At 40.2% G+C, this 19,908-nt stretch overlaps 1 protein-coding gene across 1 annotated transcript; it reads left to right on the forward strand.

The window, feature by feature from the left end:
- Nucleotides 1-646: 646 nt before the first annotated feature.
- Nucleotides 647-17,373, forward strand: LOC113013381 (Fc receptor-like protein 5). The gene is made up of 13 exons (XM_026154244.1): nt 647-665; nt 1,540-1,810; nt 5,675-5,940; nt 6,089-6,388; nt 8,340-8,597; nt 9,724-9,976; nt 10,156-10,253; nt 10,413-10,428; nt 10,508-10,599; nt 12,412-12,474; nt 12,607-12,666; nt 17,209-17,275; nt 17,352-17,373. Exons 1-13 carry the CDS (start codon nt 647-649, stop codon nt 17,371-17,373), a joined length of 1,785 nt encoding a protein of 594 aa, XP_026010029.1.
- The last annotated feature ends 2,535 nt before the right edge of the window (nt 17,374-19,908 follow it).

A 19,908-nucleotide genomic window follows, 5' to 3' on the forward strand; every position in this document is an offset into this window, starting at 1 on the left:
GTCCTTAACGTGTTGTTCTTTGGGTCATACTAAGCATTTCTTTATATCCAAACACAGCGGGTCTAGTCACTGTCAAAGATATTATTTTGATTTCACTGGACAACCGCATGTTTCCCCAATCCTCCTCTGAATCTTTTATGTTCACTGGCAAACTTAAGAAGAGAAGAAAATGATTTTGTGGACCTTAATACTCATTATGAGCTATATTCCACATTTGTCCGGAGGAGCTCGAATTCTGGCTGGGCTGTAGGGAATCAAATACTTATTTCACTCAATAACATGCAAATCAGTTCATAACTTTTGTGTGATGTGTTTAAACTAAATTTTAGGCTGATATTGTCATGAACCTGGGTTTGAACGAAGGCGGGACAGAAAAGCAGACTCAATACACTCGCTGAGAACTATATGCAAGACTTTATTTACAGAGGAGTCAGGCAAAAAACAAGAAAAACAGGGGTGACAAGGAAACTGGAACAGTTTATGAAGAAGGCTGTTCTGAGACGCTGTGATCGGAGTCATGGGAGTCTGCTAAAGAGGGAGAAACGATCAGTTTGCAGGTAAAGCAGCAAGTGAATCAGGAAAGTAGGACAGTGCCGCCGGCTTACATGCAGGGCCAGGTTGAAGAGCTTCAGTGGGGGCGGAGGCCATGGGAGAATCCAGAGAGAGTGAGTATGAGGGGAGGAATGGTTCCTTGAGTACTCATGAACGTCGAGACTGACAGGAGGACAGGCAGGCACAGGGACTGATTGAGAAAGAATGGAAAAGCCAGTGCTGGGGGAAGTGAGCAATGAGCAGTGAATCCAGAGCAGGATGGCACGGAGACCACAGTAGGTGACTGAACGAACTGGCAATGAATAGCAGGCTGCGCTGGCTTAAATCGTCCGCTGTGACTGACAGCGAATGAGACTCAGGTGGGGGCAGGCGGCTCTGCCCAAGAGAGTAACCGGTGAACCATCCTGATGACAAAAACACTGCATGACAGATATTCAGTTTTTCCCCATTAAAATGAAACTACCACAGAAAATTAGAGACTGTTTGTTTCTTTGTAAGTAAGAAAAAAAAATAGGGAGGGGTTCAAATGATTGTTTCTCCCACTGTATCCACACATTTTCTAAAAACAGCTTTTTAGGTTCAGTGTTGTGGGCAGTTAAAAATTTATTAGTATTAAAAATATAATTTAATGTGAATATTTTTTGCCAGAATAAAATTAAACTTTTATAGTATAAAATTGAATCCTTGTTTATTATCTAAAAGTTGGTGTTGCGTGAGAGGGTGCTGTGACACCCAAATGTCCCTATTTGCCAAGGCCTTCCCAAGGTCAAAACGGGCTTCATGTACTAAGTCCATGCACATAAATCTGTGAATAAATCATGCCAATTAAACTTTTGATGCTCCAATTGCAATCTTTTAACAGTCTGATGATATTTTCATAACTGAATTTGTTTGTGCTTTATAAACAACAGCTGGGTGTTTTGTGGTCACCTTACTCTTATGATACGATTTTTATGCCTTCTTTTCTCCCCTTGGTTATGTGAACAGTTCGCATTAAGCCCACTGTGACCCTGCAGCCATCCTGGACTCAGATATACAGCGGTGAGACAGTCACTGTCAGATGTGACATTCAGGGAGGTGAAGGAGCTCAGTGGACGTATGAATGGAGACAAAACAAGTTAAACACACCTCCAACATCCAATGAATACAGAATCAGCAGCGCTACTGAGTCTGACAGTGGAGGATACAGCTGCCGGGGCAGAAGGACCTATATGTTAACAGAGTGGAGTGATACCATCACACTGACTGTATCATGTAAGTTGGAGATGTTTCACCCAGATTATCAAAATAAGTGAAAACACTTGTTTTTCTTGCAGATTTGTAGCTTTTTCTTTTGTGCAGCTCAGTAAAACGTTTTGTTTTCAGTTTTTTTTTTTTTTTATAACTTTTTATTTGTCAGTTTACAGTATGAGAATACAAAACCTAGGGTCAGCATAGGAGACATACACAATTCCAGTAATAGCATCTACTTACATCGTGGTAATATTCAATTATTCAGTGCAAAGGTAGTACACAACCCATTTTTCCCAGAGCTTCTTGAATTTCTCAAGCTCGAGTCTAAGGACAAAGGTAAGTCTTTCCATTCCAAAAATTTCTTCCACTATCCCGCGCCATTGGGCCCGAGTTGGAGGGTCTGCCTTTAGCCATCTTCGGGTTATGGCCTTCCTGCAACCAGCCAAAAGTATTTTCAATAAATAATTATCTTTATGTGGGAGTGCCGTAGGCAATTTGCCAAGATACAGCGTTTCAAATGAATAGTCTATTTTAATCCCAATTATGTTGTTTATCTTAAGGGCCACCTCCCCCCAATATGGCTGGATCCTTGGGCAGGCCCAGAAGACATGAAAATGGTTTGCCATGGGGGTTCCACAACCTCTCCAACATAGGCCCTGGCTCTGTGAGCCGGTTTGCCGAGCTGTGAGTTTAGGAGTGTTAAAAAATCTCACTACATTCTTCCAACCAAACTCTCTTAAGGACCTTGAATTTGCAGTGGTTGCCTGAGACTCACATATTCCCCACCAGCTGTCCTCTGAAATTTGTGAGCCTGATTCCCTCTCCCATTTTTGCTTAATGTACAACGTAGAATGATTTTTAGAGGCTTGTATACTACCGTATATTTTTGAGACCATCTTTTTAGGGTCCTTTCTCTTGTATGCCTCTTGAAAGATATGAATTAGGTTGTATTCGTTTTCATCTCTGAATAGTAACGTCTTGTTGTAATAGTCTCTAACCTGCAAGTATCTAAAGAAGTCATGCTTTGCCAATCCATATGTATCTGAGATGGTTTTATAGCTTTGGAATCCCCCATTTGTTGCTAGTGAACAAAAAGAAGTAATTCCTCTCAGAGTCCACTGTTTAAAGGTCCCATCCAGCCTGGCAGGCACAAACTCCGGGTCATAAGCTATCCAATTCAAGGTCCTAGCCTGTTTTTCTATTTGTAGTTTCCCCACTACCCTGAACCATAGTTTCAGGGTGAACCGGGTCAAATGGTTCAAATATTTGTAAAATTTTTCAGCTTGGTTCTTATTTCCTAAAAGAGACTGTAATGGGAAGTCTAATTGTGTAATTTCCATATTTTTCCATTTAGCTTCATAGTTTGGGGAGCACCAGTTTACCAGGGGCTTCAGTTGTGCGGCGTAGTAGTAATCTTGTAAGCACGGCAAAGCTCTCCCTCCCTTCTCTTTTTTCAGTTGCAGCGTTTTGTACTGGACCCTCGGTCTTCTGCCATTCCAGATGAACCGTGAGATCCATCTGTCCCACTCGTCAAATTGTTTTTGGGGTATCTCCAGGGGTAGTGACTGGAAGAGATAGAGATTTCGAGGCAGAACGTTCATTTTAATTATTTCTATTCTATTACTCTTATCCAAAGGGAGGAGAGACCACCGAGTTAGGTCAGATTTGATCTCTTTGTTGAGGGGGCAATAATTAATTTCATAGAGTCTAGACATGTCTTTCGTTAGGTTTACTCCCAAGTATTTTATTGTGGGAGAGTCCCATTTGAAGTTAAATTTCTTTACAGTTTCCGGTCGAGGTGTATAATTGAACGTAAGGGATTGAGTTTTTTGAATATTTAATTTATAGCCAGAGTAGTGATTGTAGGCTTTTAGTAAGGTCATCAAGTGGAACAAACTAGATTCAGGATTTGTAATAAAAAGAAGAACATCATCCGCAAACATACAAGTCTTGTGTTCTTCACCCCTGATCATTATTCCTTGTATTTCAGAGTTTTCTCTAATAGCCTGAGCCAGAGGCTCAATGTACAAGGCAAACAGGGACGGGCTCAAGGGACAGCCCTGGCGTGTCCCTCGCTTCAAAGTAATATTTTGAGACAGGTGTCCATTAATCCTGATCCTGGCTGTTGGGGAGTAATACAGTGCTTCGATACATTTAATGAAGCCATCTTTAAATCCGAATCTTGCTAGTACCCTAAATAGATATTCCCAACCCACCGAGTCGAATGCCTTTTCGGCATCTAGGCTGACCAACATTGCACTAATATTTCCTGATGTTATATGATCCATCACTTGTAGCGTTCTCCTCAGGTTGTCCTGAGTCTGTCTATTTGAGACAAAGCCTGTCTGATCTAAATCTATCAGCTCCGGGATAATTGATTCCAGTCTCTTAGCTAATATTGAAGCAAATAATTTATAGTCCACGTTAAGGATAGAAATTGGCCTATACGAGCTGCATTCTTTTTTATCTTTGCCGTCTTTTGGGATAATTGAGATAACTGCTTCTCTCCAAGATTGTGGGGCTACTCCTGTTCTTAGTGTATGATTAAAGCAATTAAGCAGCACTGGTGTTACTTGTGTCCTAAATGCTTTATACCATTCGGACGGATAACCGTCTGTGCCTGGTGCCTTATTCGCCTTCAGCCTGGAAATGGCTTTATGAAGCTCTTCAGCGGTTATCTCAGCCATGAGTTTTTTATCTTGCATTTCTCCTATAGATGGTAGGTCTAATGAGTTTAGAAAGGCTTCCATCATTGTATTCTCTACTAAGGGAGGTTGGGTATATAGGTCTTTGTAATACTGTTCAAATGCCCGTTGAATATCTTCCAGTTTACTGCAAATAATTTGTGACTCAGGGTTCCTGATTTTATGAATTCTGTTCTTTTCCTGTTGTTTTCGCAGCCTTCACGACAGAAGCTTCAGCGCCCTAGGTCCCGTCTCAGTTTGTTTTCAGTTTGACAACAAAAAAACGTGAAAAGCAGCTTTTTATTCACAGTGAAGAGAACAAAACATATCAGAGTAACTTCTCTGCTGTGCAGCTCTAATACATGAAGTGCAGAACAAATGCTGAACCTGTTTCAGCTGCTCCACCACATCCACTAAGAACAACAGTTACATCCAATTGTTGTTCTGCTGTATTTGATGCAGTTTGTTTGTTTGTTTTTGGCAATGTTGGTAAATTCAGAGATTTTAATTTTCACAAATCTTTTAACTCATTAGAAGATTTATAGAAATCCATCATTAATGTAAAAAAAATCTGTCATTCTACAAATTAATTTAAATATACATCTGTTTCTATGTACATGTAAGTATGTACATGTGATTTCATAGAAAGGTAGAAAGAATGTGTTTATTATATTATTTTATTAAGTTAACTGTAATATGGGGTGGGAATGCTGTAGCTTCACCAGTAAAGTTTTATAATATTTGATCATTTACATATTTCCATCCAGTTCTTTAAATTGTTCTGATTCAGTCATTTACTTTTATGTTTTTTTTAAAAACTGAACTGCAGCGAAACCAAAGGTCAGACTTGGTGCTGATAGGACAGCTGTTCCAGTAGGGGGCAGTGTGACCCTGATCTGCTCTGTGAACCCATCATCATCATCATCATCATCATCTGGATGGATTTACTACTGGTACAGAGATGGGAAATCTTATGAAGCTTTGACAAATGGACAAATCAGTGTCTCAGAGGGAGGACGCTACAGCTGCAGAGGAGGAAGAGGAGAACCAGTTTACTACACAGAGGACAGTGAGACAGTTTGGATTGACACAACTGGTGAGTTTAAATGTAACTTCCTACAAAGCACTACATCTGATGGTAACTGTGCCTTTTGTCATTCATGTGTTTTTATTGTACTTTCTTGAACGTTAACAGTCTCAATCAGGCCTGTTGTGACTCTGCATCCAAACTGGTCTGAGATATACAGAGGAGAGACGATCACTGTCAGATGTGAGATCCATGGAGGAGACACTGAGTGGGATTATGAGTGGGAAACAAACAGCATCAGAAAACCTCCAAATCAAAATGAATACAGGATTAGATCTGCTTCATCATCCAACAGTGGAAACTATCGCTGTAAGGGCAGAATGAAAAGTTCACAGCATGAAACAACAGAGTGGAGTGATTCAGTCACACTGACAGTTTCTGACAGTAAGTCATGTTTGCTTTAAACTGTTTGAACACTTTGTAAAATGTGTTTCTGTTCATATAGACTGAGATTATTATTCTTTGTATAAACTGAGCTCACTGTTCAGAGACTGTACTACATGTTCACTGAGAGAAAATCTTTGTTGAACAGATGAACCCCGTCCTGTCCTCACTGTGTCTCCATCATGGCTGAGTCCTGGAGCCTCAGTAACTCTGAACTGTGAGGTTGAACATCTGTCTGCAGGATGGAGCTTCTACTGGTATAAAGCTGTTCCTGGTCTATCAGAGAAATCCTACTGTTATGAGCTGCTACCTGATGGCAATAGGACTGCAAACAACTCCTACATCATTCATGGACAGACACACACAGCAGGATATGTGTGCAGAGCTGAAAGAGGAGACCCAGAGTATCACACTGATCACAGTCAACCAAAGTGTGTCTGGTCTGCAGGTCAGTTTGTTTCTCTCTGTCCTTTCAATGAGCTCATGTTAGCTCATCATTTTTATTCACCAGGATTTAGACCATTAAAATCTCATTTCCATGCCGACCATTGATGTCTGTGTACATTAAAACTCCACAAAAGAAGAACTGAACTGAACATTTTTCCTTTCTCTCTGTGATCAAACTGAATTTCTTCGTTTCCTTTTCTTATTTTTCAGTTTTTATTTAATGTGATAACATGAAAAACAAAAGACATCTATGAGATTTTAAAAACTTCCTGAAAATTCTCAAACTCTGTGTTTCCTAATTATACAGTTTATTTTATTAAATCATACATTTAAAAAGTCAGACATTTTTTTGGATTAGTGGCTTCTTGGTGTCACTCACTCCCTCTTCCCATCCTTTCCACGTACACACACACACACAGCCTCTCAGTGAGCGACCTGTTATTAGAATCATCATTATATATTTTATTTTCCTAATTATTATATTGATCAAACTTAGACGTGATTAGCTTTGATCAGTATTAAGTGTCATGGTCCTGAGTCTGACGACTCAGTGTTTTGTGTTTCTTTATATTATTCTATGTTCTTGTTTATTCTGTTGCCATTTGTTAGGGTTTTGCTCTGTGCCTGCCTGCTCCCACTTCTCTGTGTTCCCTCTGTCTGTCCATGGTGTCACTGTGTCTGCTTGTGAGTCTGTCTGTTAAGTTCAGTGTCTTGTCTGGTTCTCTGTGTCTGTAAGTTTCCTGTTTTATTCTGAAGGTCTTTGTCTCATGTGAGTGTGTTCAGATTATGTTTCCCCTGTCTCTGATTTCTCCCAGGTGTGTTCCTCTCCTGTCTCCCATCCCTTGATTACTGCTGTGTGTATTTAAGCCCTGTGTGTTCTCCTGACTGTTGCTGGTTAGTCTGTGTTATCTCCATCTGTCATCTGTGTTCATTCCCTGCTTTGTTCTGTGTCACCTGCGTCTCCCTGCTTCGCCATTTCAGGGCTGTGTTTTGTTAGCCTTCCTCAGTTTATGTTTTGCTTAGTTTCCGTCCACACCTTTGCCATTTCTGTTTGTATCCCTCCTCAAAAGCCCACTAACATCACTAGTGCCTGCATCTTGGGTCCTTTAATAAATTCCACATGGCTTACCTCGCTGTCTGTGACATTAAGCAGTTAATCGTAATTAACTATCAGCCATATGACATATCAATTATGGTTCAGTGTTAAGCCATTACAAAACTTCAGAATCATCTGTAATGAAATGCTGGAGACATTATATATATATATATATATATATATATATATATATATATATATATATATATATATATATATACACTTCACATTGCTGTAGAGACACAAACACTAATCTGCCAATGTCAAAGCGAGATCATATCTGCGCAGACAAAATCTTAAATTAGATTTTCTTATTTAAGAGGACTGGAAAGTTTTTGAAATAGCAGACTGTAATGTATTAATGTATTAATTTGTGTCAAAGACCAGAGTCAAAACTGAGCCCTGGTTTACTGTTTTGTCAGCCAGAGTTGAATGCTGTCAGGAAGCAAAGAGAACAAACAAAAGGTTTGCTGATATTAACTGTCTGATAATGATCTGTTGTATTATCAAATCTCATTCATAGATTTATTTGCAGTTATTTTTGGTTTAACAAGGAAAAAAAAAGATTTGGCACCAATACTGTGGAAACATTAGTGTTTTTTGTTTTTAATAGAAAAATAAGTTGCTTATATTATTTTATTCTTTTTATGTTTAATATTTATTTTCTTTTTTTCCCCTTACAATTCTGGACCATTGACCCTATAATAAAGTTTTCAAACTTAAAATTACAGTTTGACCAAACAAAAACTGCATCCTACTGAAATATTATCACTGATCTTCAAACAAATATTTTCACTGTGATATTTTGAATCCTAACATCTGTGAGCTTTGTCTCTTCACTGCATGTTGTTTCCAGATGTTCATTCAGCAGCGTCTCTCACAGTGAGTCCTGACAGAGTGCAACACTTCACCTCTGACTCTGTCTCACTGACCTGTGAGGGAAACTTCACTGAGTGGAGAGTGAGGAAGTTCTCTGAGGACGGCCGACTCTCTGACTGTAGGAGAATGACTGGATCCACATGTGACATCAACACATCAAAGTCAGATACTGCAGTGTACTGGTGTGAGTCTGGATCAGGAGAGTTCAGCAGTGCAGTCAACATCACTGTACAGAGTATGTTATTATACATTTACTTCTTGGATCTGAATGATTTAGACGTCACATGAACATTTGTCTCAGCTTTTCTGTATGTGAAGTAATTCTATGTGGCAAAACAAACAAAACCGAGAATTTCAGACAATTTTAGGCACCAAATCATGAAAATATTCTTGGTTGTTCTCATTTCATATGACATTTTCATAATCTAATTTGTCAAAATTTGTAGACACCAAAAATTATTTTTTCTTTTGTATTTAAACCACTAAAAATCTCAACATCTCTGTCCTCAGTGTTATTACTGAGAATCATCATGTAAAAAGGTGAAGTTGGATCAAAGGTTGTGCTGTGTGTGAGTTCTCCTGAGTGCAGTGTCACTTGCACTGTGCACAGCTCCATGACCTAATCTCCTCCACCTCTCCTCTTGCAGCTGTGCTAAAAACACATCTCACTACTACAACAGTCACATTAAAACATTATTATCATCATCTAATTTAGTCAGATGCTTGTTAAACATGTGCATTTCTGATTGTGGAGTGGAAACCTTTTCAGCTTTGCAGCAACTGGAATTTGAAATGTTTGGTAGATTTTTTCTTCTTCAATATACTGTAATAAACATGTTCTCATCCTCTCTGATGATGCGTTAAGCCATACCTTAACGCATCATCATCATCATCATCACAGTCCCAGTCAAAACTTCCACCGTCAAACAAGAAAACTTATTGGGATGAGGTTTTGGTTTAGTGAAGTTTTTGTGTTGACATGTAATCTGAACTTAACCTTTTCACACTTCAACCTCATGACCTCCTACTGGTTCTGTTATTGAAAGACAAGTGAGGCTAATTTTTGCAGGTTGCTGAGTGCAGCACTTTTACTGAGGTGACTGCTGTGACTTACCTGAATGTAGCATTTGTTGCGCTTCATTCCTTTTACATAAACAATAAACAAGACCTTAAGAGATGCAGTTTTCATGTTGATCACAATTCAAAACAAGTCCTATAGAAATTAGTCTTTAGATACAACATTAGATCTTCATCCTAAAAGAAACATTTGAGTAATCCATCCTTGTTATTATGTCTCACCTTTTTCTAAAAGTGTGCACCAGCTGATGTGACTGAAACAATTGTGTGTGATTGTTTCACAGATGATGGTAATGTTCCTATCCTGGTGAGTCCTGTTCATCCTGTGACTGAGGGAGCTTCTGTTAGTTTGAGCTGCAGTTTGAGAACACAAAAAATACTTTCCAATGTGTTTTTCTATCACAATGACAAACTTATTCAAAATGATACCCGAGGGGAGCTGAAGATCTCTGCAGTGTCAAAGTCTGATGAAGGCTTCTACAAGTGTCAGTACTCAGGAAGAGAGTCAGCACAGAGCTGGATGTCAGTTAAAGGTGAGCAGGATCAAAACATTTGATGTGTTTCTGTAAAAATGATTTTCATGCTTGAGAAGAAACATTAGATTGTCTGTTTAATGCTTGAAGAGAACTGAAATATGCAGTATAATAATAAGTATTATACTTTATTATTACTTAATTATTATTAGTCATTTCAGCAGCTGTGTCTGGAGCTGACAGCTCTTCATCTCCTGTGTGGTTGATGGTTGGACTGGTTTGTGGAGTCTCTCTCATTATTATTCTCCTGCTCTTGTTGTATCGCTGCAGACAGTCCAAGTGTAAGAGCCTCTTCTTTTCATGCTGTATTAGAGAGTTTATTTACTACATACACTTTAATTATTCACACATATACATGTATTCTGATCTCATGACACTAAATATCAGTGGAACAATTTATACATGACAAACATGTGTAATAACATTTGTCTCTTTCACAGATTCCTGCTTCACCAGGTTGGTAAAACACTTTTTATTATTATTTTAAACAAACATCAGTTACTTTTAAGTTTATTGTGTTTATTTCATGTTTTAGGTCGATCCAGTCTGAGAGTCACAGTCCGGGCTCCTCCACAAATCATGGAGTCAACCAGAATGAAACTCATGAGTACGGCTCTCTTCAACATGGTCAGCATTGAAAAACAGTCTTTATTATTCAATTCAATTCAATTCAATTTTATTTATATAGCGCCAAATCACAACAAAAGTCGCCTCAAGGCGCTTCATAGATACAGAGAAAAACCCAACAATCATATGACCCCCTATGAGCAAGCACTTTGGCGACAGTGGGAAGGAAAAACTCCCTTTTAACAGGAAGAAACCTCCAGCAGAACCAGGCTCAGGGAGGGGCGGCCATCTGCTGCGACCGGTTGGGGTGAGAGAAGGAAGACAGGATAAAGGACATGCTGTGGAAGAGAGACAGAGGTTAATAACAGATATGATTCAATGCAGAGAGGTCTATTAATACATAGTGAGTGAGAAAGGTGACTGGAAAGGAAAAACTTAATGCATCATGGGATTCCCCGGCAGCCTACGTCTATTGCAGCATAACTAAGGGAGGATTCAGGGTCACCTGGTCCAGCCCTAACTATATGCTTGTCACGGCGGGGTGCGCCGATGAGTAAGGAAACAGGACCCAAAAGCAGATGAAGACGAGGAGTTGTAAGTTTAAACAGAAAAGTGATCCTTTATTAGATTACGGCAGGGGTTAACCAGGAACCTAAAGCAAACTGACTAAGAAAAAACACTAAGAAACAAAATCTATGACATACAATGACAAAAACTGTAACTATGACTATGGTGGAAAAACAGGCTATGACTATGACTGAGGTGGGAAAAACAGACGACCCGACCATGACATGCAGAAAACAGAGGGCTTAAATACATACACGAGGTGATCAGGGGAAGTGGAGACACATGGGGGAACAGCTGACTGACATAAACCTAAATGACAGGACCAGAAGGAGGAAAGCTAAATACAATGAACAAAGAACACATGACACTGTCAGAATAAAACAGGAAACACTAAAACTAGACATGACAACACAACTTAACAGACCTAATACGTGATGAATAATACAAGAACCCAGAACATAGAAAACCAAGGGAACAATAATAAATAACAGCTTAAACTAAAGCTAGATAGGAAATGACACAAAAACTAATCACATATCAAAATGAGACAAATACAAAAATGAACTCAGAGCGCTGGGTCAGAGACCCAGCCTGTGACAATGCTTTAGCAAAAAGGAAAGTTTTAAGCCTAATCTTAAAAGTAGAGATAGTGTCTGTCTCCCGAATCCAAACTGGAAGCTGGTTCCACAGAAGAGGGGCCTGAAAACTGAAGGCTCTGCCTCCCATTCTACTTTTAAATACTCTAGGAACAACAAGTAGGCCTGCAGAGCGAGAGCGGAGCGCTCTAATAGGGTGATATGGTACTACAAGGTCATTAAGATAAGATGGGGCCTGATTATTTAAGACCTTGTATGTGAGGAGCAGGATTTTGAATTCAATTCTGGATTTAACAGGAAGCCAATGAAGGGAAGCCAAAACAGGAGAAATATGCTCTCTCTTTCTAGTCCCTGTCAGGACTCTTGCTGCAGCATTTTGGATTAACTGAAGGCTTTTCAGTGAGTTTTTTGGACATCCTGATAATAATGAATTACAGTAGTCCAGCCTGGAAGTAATAAATCCATGAACTAGTTTTTCAGCATCACTCTGAGACAGGATTATCATTATTAATATTGACTTTTAAAATCAGTCTTCATTAACAGTAACAGTTTTTAGGTTCAGTCTGTGGTCAGCAGGTTTTAAAAGAACACTGACACATGCACATAAAATCAGACATAAACAGGATTTTACAAACCTGAATGTTTCTTTAACTCGACTGAAAGAATCCACAAATGTTTCATCCTGCAACTAAAAATATGTACATTTTAGGAACAGATGAACACCGAGATGTCACCTACTCTGTTATTGAGAGTAAAACCTTTGGAAAGAAAAGTGAGTACACAAATACATGCAATGTAAACAATAAATAACTAAAAACACTCAACAAAAACATGGTTTAGAAATATTAGCAATGTTTCAAAAAGTATGATTGTCAAATGTGGATTCATCTGATCGTCTTCACAGGGGAGCATCATAAACCAGATGAAACTGTTGTTTACTCTGAAGTGAAGATAAGAGCTGCAGGTACAGTCACAGAGTTTTGTGTTATTTTGTCTGCTTTATATACACTATGATCCATCTGTATGTCCCCAAATTAAATAGCTTTTTTTCATGTGTTTGTGCCAATTCTGAAATACATGTTATATTATTGTTTCTTACTCCTTATAATTCCCTCGAAGCCCAGGCAGACGCAAGTGGTTTTCTGTCACTGGTTTATTTGAAGACTTCTCTCCAAAGCCACCGTGAAAACTATACAGCATTAACAAAATAAAACTCAGCATAAGACACAGCAGTAAAAACACTGTACAACAAACACGATAAATAAATAAATACCTCGTTGGCTGCATGCTGCAAAAAGGGAATTAGCCGCCGTTCTTCTGAGGTTTCCTTTAACCGTGTGTAGTCAAAGTCCACTTAACATGTCTTTCAATAAAAACCATCCTTTCTGCGCGCTTACAGGTGTTTTTCTTCGTTCTACCCAAAGAGGAAACTAGCGCAACTTGTAAGCGAACTTGACTTTCAAAATAAAAGCACCAAAACGTTGACTACAAAAAACAAACAAAGTAATGTACAGCTTAAACAATTTACAATCATGACATGGATCTTGACAAGATAAAGAAATAATCCAAATTATATACAATGTCATCATGCCAACAGTTACACTCCTTCTCAGTTTTATCTTACACAAGAAGTGTTGCAGTCAGTTAGGCTTTTTTGGGTTAGTCATTAAGTCTGGTATTTATTTAGCCTGATACTCTTAATGTGTGTTATTGTTGTCGTTCAAATGACTCAAACACAGACACACTGTGTGAACAGTGTGAACAGATGTAATGAGTGATTCAGAAAACACAGCAGGTCAGAATGTTTGCAAAGAACAAAGAAAACAGCTTCCTCCACGGTTTGAGTTCAGTCTCTTCATCAGATCGGTTGTCGAAAGTTTAACACGTTCATCTCACATTTAGTCAGTTCAGAGGTGACTTTTTCCAAAGGTCTCCATCATGGACATATTTAGTTCTGCTAACAGGTTAGTGTGTCAAAAGCTCCATAAATCCTAAACTTGGTATGACTCAGCTCTCAGGTAAGTCTCTGCAGATGCCTGATGTGCCAGGATGGATCTCAGACAAAGAAGACAGACCTGGTAGGTAAGGCTGCTTAGTTTAGCAGGTGAGTATATAAACATCACAAGTCATGTGGTCTTAGTGATGTTACCAACTGAGTAGTTCAACAGTCTGGCAATGAGTACCTGGGAGAGCTGGATTTCAACACAGCAGTGAGTGCAATGAGTATCAGATGCATCTGAGTTCAGACAGCCAGAGTTTATTAGTCTCCATCCACTCACACACACAAATAAGACACAAGCTGAAGTGTTGCTGCTGTTGCAGGAATTGCCGTCTTGTGTGTGACTGGGTGCAGTAAGGAGTGTATGTGATGTGTGTGTGAGCATGCGCGTGAAGGAAACGCGGTGAGCGAAAGAGGGAAAAGAGAGAGTGTGTCATGGGTAGAGTGGGCGACCGGGAGCAGCGTTCTAACAGGCTACAGCCTATGCAGTGTGTTTTCGAAGTGTGCAGTACTGTTATTAAAGCCTCATCGACGAACGCGGCCGTGACTCTGGCAGACGAGCTGAACACTTTCTATGCTCGCTTCGAGGCTGCAGCTAAGGACTCCAACAATGCTAGTGCTAGCGGCGCTAACGGCTGGAGACAGGAAGATACTGCCAGCACCGGAAACGTGCTCGTCATCTCCGAGCATGAAGTAAGGAGAGCCTTCAAGAGAGTGAACACCAGGAAAGCAGCAGGACCAGACGGCATCCCAGGTCGTATCCTAAGAGACTGCGCATACCAGCTAGCTCCTGTGTTCACTGAGATATTCAACATCTCTTTATCTCAGTCGGTGATCCCCACATGCTTCAAAGAGTCCATCATTGTTCCTGTCCCGAAGAAACCCCACCCTGCTTCTCTCAATGACTATCGCCCTGTAGCCCTCACCTCAGTAGTGATGAAGTGCTTTGAACGCCTGGTCAGAGACTTCATCATTTCTTCACTACCAGACACACTGGACCCACTACAGTTTGCTTACCATTCAAATCGTTCCACAGACGATGCCATCTCTCATCTCCTCCACACATCACTCACTCACTTGGACACTAGAAGGGGGAATTATGTTAAAATGCTCTTCATAGACTACAGCTCTGCATTTAACACCATAATTCCCTCCACACTCACCACCAAGCTGGAGCATCTGGGACTCAGCTCATCTATGTGTCAGTGGATCTCCAACTTCCTAACTGGCAGACCACAGGCAGTAAGGATGGGCGGACATGTCTCAGCCTCCACCACTCTCAGCACTGGAGCCCCCCAGGGGTGTGTTCTGAGCCCCCTGCTGTACTCTCTGTACACATATGACTGCGTGGCCACTACCAGCTCCACCACCATCATCAAGTTTGCTGACGACACCGTCGTGGTGGGCCTGATCTCTGATAACAACGAGACGGCCTACCTGAAGGAGATTAGGAATCTGGAGAACTGGTGCCAGAGGAACAACCTCCTTCTAAACGTCAGTAAGACAAAGGAGCTGATAGTGGACTTCAGCACTAAGCAGGAGAGGAACTACCAGACACCCGTCATCAACGAGTGTCCAGTGGAGAGAGTGGACAGCTTCAAATACCTCGGAGTTCACATCACGCAGGACCTGTCATGGTCCTGTCACATCAACACCGTGGTGAAAAAGGCCCGTCAGCGTCTCTACCACCTCAGACACTTGAGAGACTTCCAACTGCCCTCCAAGGTGCTCAGGAACTTTTACTCGTGCACCATAGAGAGCATCCTGACGGGAAACATCTTAACCTGGTTCGGGAACAGCACCATGCAGGACAGACGAGCTCTACAGAGGGTTGTGCGGTCAGCTGAGCGCACCATCCGCTCCGAGCTCCCTGACCTGCACTCAATCTACAGCAGGCGGTGCTGGACCAAGGCCAGGAAGATCGTGAAGGACCTCAGCCATCCCAACAACAGACTGTTCTCTCTGCTGAGGTCCGGAAAGCGATTCCGCTCCCTGAAGACCAACACAGAGAGACTGAGGAGGAGCTTCTTCCCGCAGGCGATACGGTCTCTCAATCACACCACCACACAGTACTGACCCACACATATAGTTCTTACACACACACTGGACATTCTGGACATTGTTATCACTTAAATCACTTTAAGCATATTTGCACTGCACAAGACATAATGTGGATTGCACAACACTGGTCACTATAGTCTTCATTTCCAGTTAATACTTGTACAGCTGCTGTTATTGTGTGTGTGTGTATATATATATTTATTTATTTATATTTCTTCATACATTCTTATATAGTTCTATATTGTGTATTTTGTTGTACAGTTATTTTATTTTCAACTGTAATTTATATATTTTATCTTATTCTTTCCCAGTTAAATTTACCCTTCATTCTAATTTGTGTTGTACAGTTATTTCATTTTAACCTTAATTTATATTTTATTCCTTCCTAGTTAAATTTACACTTTAATTTTTCATATTTATTTCCTATCTTTTTTTTTTTTTTTTTTCTTTAGGTCACGAGCAGTTGTCTAAGCATTTCACTGCATATCGTACTGTGTATGACTGTGTACGTGACAAATAAAAATTTGAATTTGAATTTTCATCTCTTCAGTACTCTCCGGTGCCTCGGTCTGCCTCACTACTCCACAAAAGTGAAGGGAGTTAGCCCCGAAGGAGGACAAACTTCGGCCCTGGAGGAAGCATCTCCCCTCGCGTCTCCCGACCACGGTCATGGGACTGACGGCGAGTGTCGCGAAATCAGTTTTACCCTGGTTCTTTTTATTCCTCGAGCATCCAGAGATGGCACCGGACTCAGTAGTCATTTTCACAAAACTTTTATTCATCTTTATTCATCTTCATTTATCTTTACTCTTCTTCATTTAAGCATGCACTTCTAGAAGGGAAGATGAGGCCGGTGTCCCTCTGCAAAAATCTTCCCCCTTTGTCTGTGAAACAAAGTTTTTATAGGATAGACCCTATCATAAAACCCCCACGGTGTGCTGGAAACTCTGTGTCTGTGTGAGTGCTCGTGAGTGAGTGTGTGTGCATACCTGTGTGTATGTGTGTGCACATGAGTGACTGTGCGTGTGGATGTGTGTGCGTAACAACTAAAACACGGTGGGGGTAGATGACTCCCTAGAGGTCATAAAACCCCTCTCCCTTCTAGACCACAGTTACAGGTATCATAAATGTTGCGATCCCCACCCTAAAGCTTCCTCTGGGGAATTTCCACTCAGTGGGGGAGAGGCCTCCTACAATCCACTCCTAAGTTCAGAACCCAAAGAGGCCTTCATTACTCTACACACAGTGTCTCTACAATAGTTCTATATTCTACAATAACACATTTCTAAACTCTAAATCAGCTAAATATTCTACACGAGGAATGGTTAACACTGCTAACAGTTGATTTTTATTTCAGTATCAGGATTTTAAGTCCACATGTGTCCAACAGCTCTGTGTCATATATCTGCTGATAAAATGCATCCTGAGCTCTGACTTCTCTTTTAGAGGACAGTCTGATGTATGCTGAGGTCAAACGCCCCAAAAATGAAAAAGCCAAGAAAAAAGCAGGTAAGCAAATTCTGCCATCACCTCCAGTGAATGTTGTTCACCATGTTTATCTGCTCTTAAAATCTTATTTCCACTCACAGGAAAATCAAGTTCTGCAGCTGATGCAGCAGTTTATTCTGAAGTCACATTAGGAAGCTTTCCTGGTAATTATGCTGCCATGCAGGATGAGTTATTCTTCAAGTTATTAAATGGCGAACATCCTGAAACTTGGACATTTGTGTTCTTTGTGTGTTTGTCGTACAGGTCAGTGAGGAGAGCTGCAGCAGCAAAGCCAAAAAGAAGCATTTAATGAATCCACTGTTGCTCCTCTGCTGCCCAAATATCAGACACACTCAGTTTTTTTTTCACTTTTGCTAAGATGACATTAAATAATAATATGACATAGATATAGTATCGGGGGCGTCCTGTGACTTGTACGGTAAGGCAAGCAGAGACGATGTTTGTAGTCTCTGTGAGGACCAGCTTTTGATGAAAAGTAAACTAAACTTAAAATAAGTTGTTTATAATGTCAAAAATAAGGTCTACTTGTGACTTAAAAAGTAAATAAAATATATTTATCACAAAAATAGCTGAATAAAAAAGTTTGAACATGGTGTGAAGGTTAATTCTCAGGAGATTTAAAAATATTAATAAAAAGTTATTGGATTAAAAAGTAATGCAACATGTTACTACATAATATGACTTGAAATACACAAGCTAATAATCTCCATTTAACAATACAAACCTGAGGTTACAGTCCCACACACCAACACAAATCCCTGTCCTAATGAGGACACAAATGTGATCTTTCTCTTAGTATTCAGGAATGAACACAAACTCGACAGCAGGAAGCAAAGATGAAAACCAGCACAGAGAGAAGCGATCTTGATGGTGATTCTCTGTAGAAACATGAACAGGTAGAAACAGACGCTGCAGTCTGACTGCTCCTCTGTTTGTTACCTTTTGAAGTTCGGGTCCTGGGGTCAGCATTCACTCAACTTTAATATCACTCTTGGTTCTCGGCTAGGTTAGCATTAGCATGCTGTCTGTGTGCAGATGCTTTGACAGAGCCAAAGTTGTGTTACCAGCATTATACAGTATTTTCTGTTCTGGAAGCATGACAGTTTGCGCTTTACCATCATGCTCTTGTCCTTTTATGCAATAAAAATAAAAGTAATGTCCATATCCACGCTCTAGACTGTGCTACTATTTTCATCCTCTGCCATGAGGCATGATAAGAGGAATTGTTGGGCAAACAGACAAACAATTCCAATTTTATTATAATGAAATTAGTGCTGTATGCGTTAATGCGGTCATCACAATTAACACGATAAAATTTTTAACGCACTCAAGTCGGCTGGAGCGCAGAATGGACAAACTTCGGACAAAACTTTGAGTTAGTCTGTGGCGCTCCAGATGAGTTAATTGTTAAAACTGCAATCACGCATTAACGCCGAGTAAACCCTCACACGGACTACTCTGCATTAATTCGTTAACAGGGATTTGCCAATTTTGACGCGTTAATGCAGGTCGGTTTGCGTTAACGACATTAATGCTGACGGCACTAAATTAAACTACTTGAGTCCTATCCCTACTCACATTTTTCTATTTTGAATGTGGGCTCCAGTAGATTTTCTTTGCGTAGAGGCTGACCTGCTGCTCTTTGTGGATTTACACAACTGAATTCAACCAGATGTCAAAAGATGTTTCACAAGCTATCATGGCTGAGGACTCACACTTGTGTGCTTCAATCCACACACAAATAAGAAGCAATTTGACCACCTAGTTAAACCTAGTTTACAAATGCTGAATAAATACTAATCACTTACACACAATTCATTAAGTTTAGCTTCATGAATCTGATAATTTTCTCTTTCAAAAACCTTTCTGTGCATGCAAATAGCCACTTTATTTGAAATAAACAAAAAACAAAGAATAAAAAAAAGTCAAAGTTTTTATTATGTGTTATATGATGTTCCCCACCCCAAGCTGAACATGTGTGAAGGTGCTGCTGGAGACCAGCGTTTTATGAAGACTAAAGACCACAAGACCATCTGTGCACACATTGTGGTTCACAAGAGTCCTGCCAGTCATGCAGACAGTTTTACAGACTTTCAACTTCAACAAATCATCAACATGAAGATTACAAAGAGCTGGGGGCTGTCGTGGTGCTTGGTCCGGACCCAGCGTTTTGAGTTTTGTTCTGATTTGATGTTTGATTTCTTCATGGTTATCTCTATTAGTGTTTACGTTTCGTTCTCAGGGTTTCCAGTTCTTAGGTTTTCTTCATGTGCCTCCGTTGTTTTTTGTGCCTAGTTATCCCTGTCCGTGTGCTCTCTCTGTGCTCTGTTTCGTGTCCCTGAATTTGTGTCGGTAAGTTCAGTCTGCAGGTTTCCAGTTTTACTTTGAAGGTCTGTGTCTCTTGTCTCATCATGCTAACTAGGATCAGCTGTGCCTCCCTCCTGTTTGCCATCCCTCTGTGTGTGTATTTATAGTGTGGGGTTGCCTTTGACAGTGACAAGATTCTCCCATGTTTCACCCCAAACAGGACTGAAATTCTGTCACTTCATTTTCCTTCAAAGTCTGGCCGGCACAATAGTAAACCGGGACTCTCATGATTTTTCATTCCCCTCTTTGACTCAGATTAGTGTTTAGTCC

The sequence above is a fragment of the Astatotilapia calliptera genome, chromosome 3 (genome assembly GCF_900246225.1).
Source record: "Astatotilapia calliptera chromosome 3, fAstCal1.2, whole genome shotgun sequence".
NCBI lineage: Eukaryota > Metazoa > Chordata > Actinopteri > Cichliformes > Cichlidae > Astatotilapia > Astatotilapia calliptera.

Coding starts and splice junctions, on each gene's coding strand:
- LOC113013381 (XM_026154244.1), top strand. Junction 6,389..8,339: donor AAAGTGTGTCTGGTCTGCAG/GTCAGTTTGTTT, acceptor TGTTGTTTCCAG/ATGTTCATTCAGCAGCGTCT. Junction 9,977..10,155: donor TGGATGTCAGTTAAAGGTGA/GCAGGATCAAAA, acceptor TGGAGCTGACAG/CTCTTCATCTCCTGTGTGGT.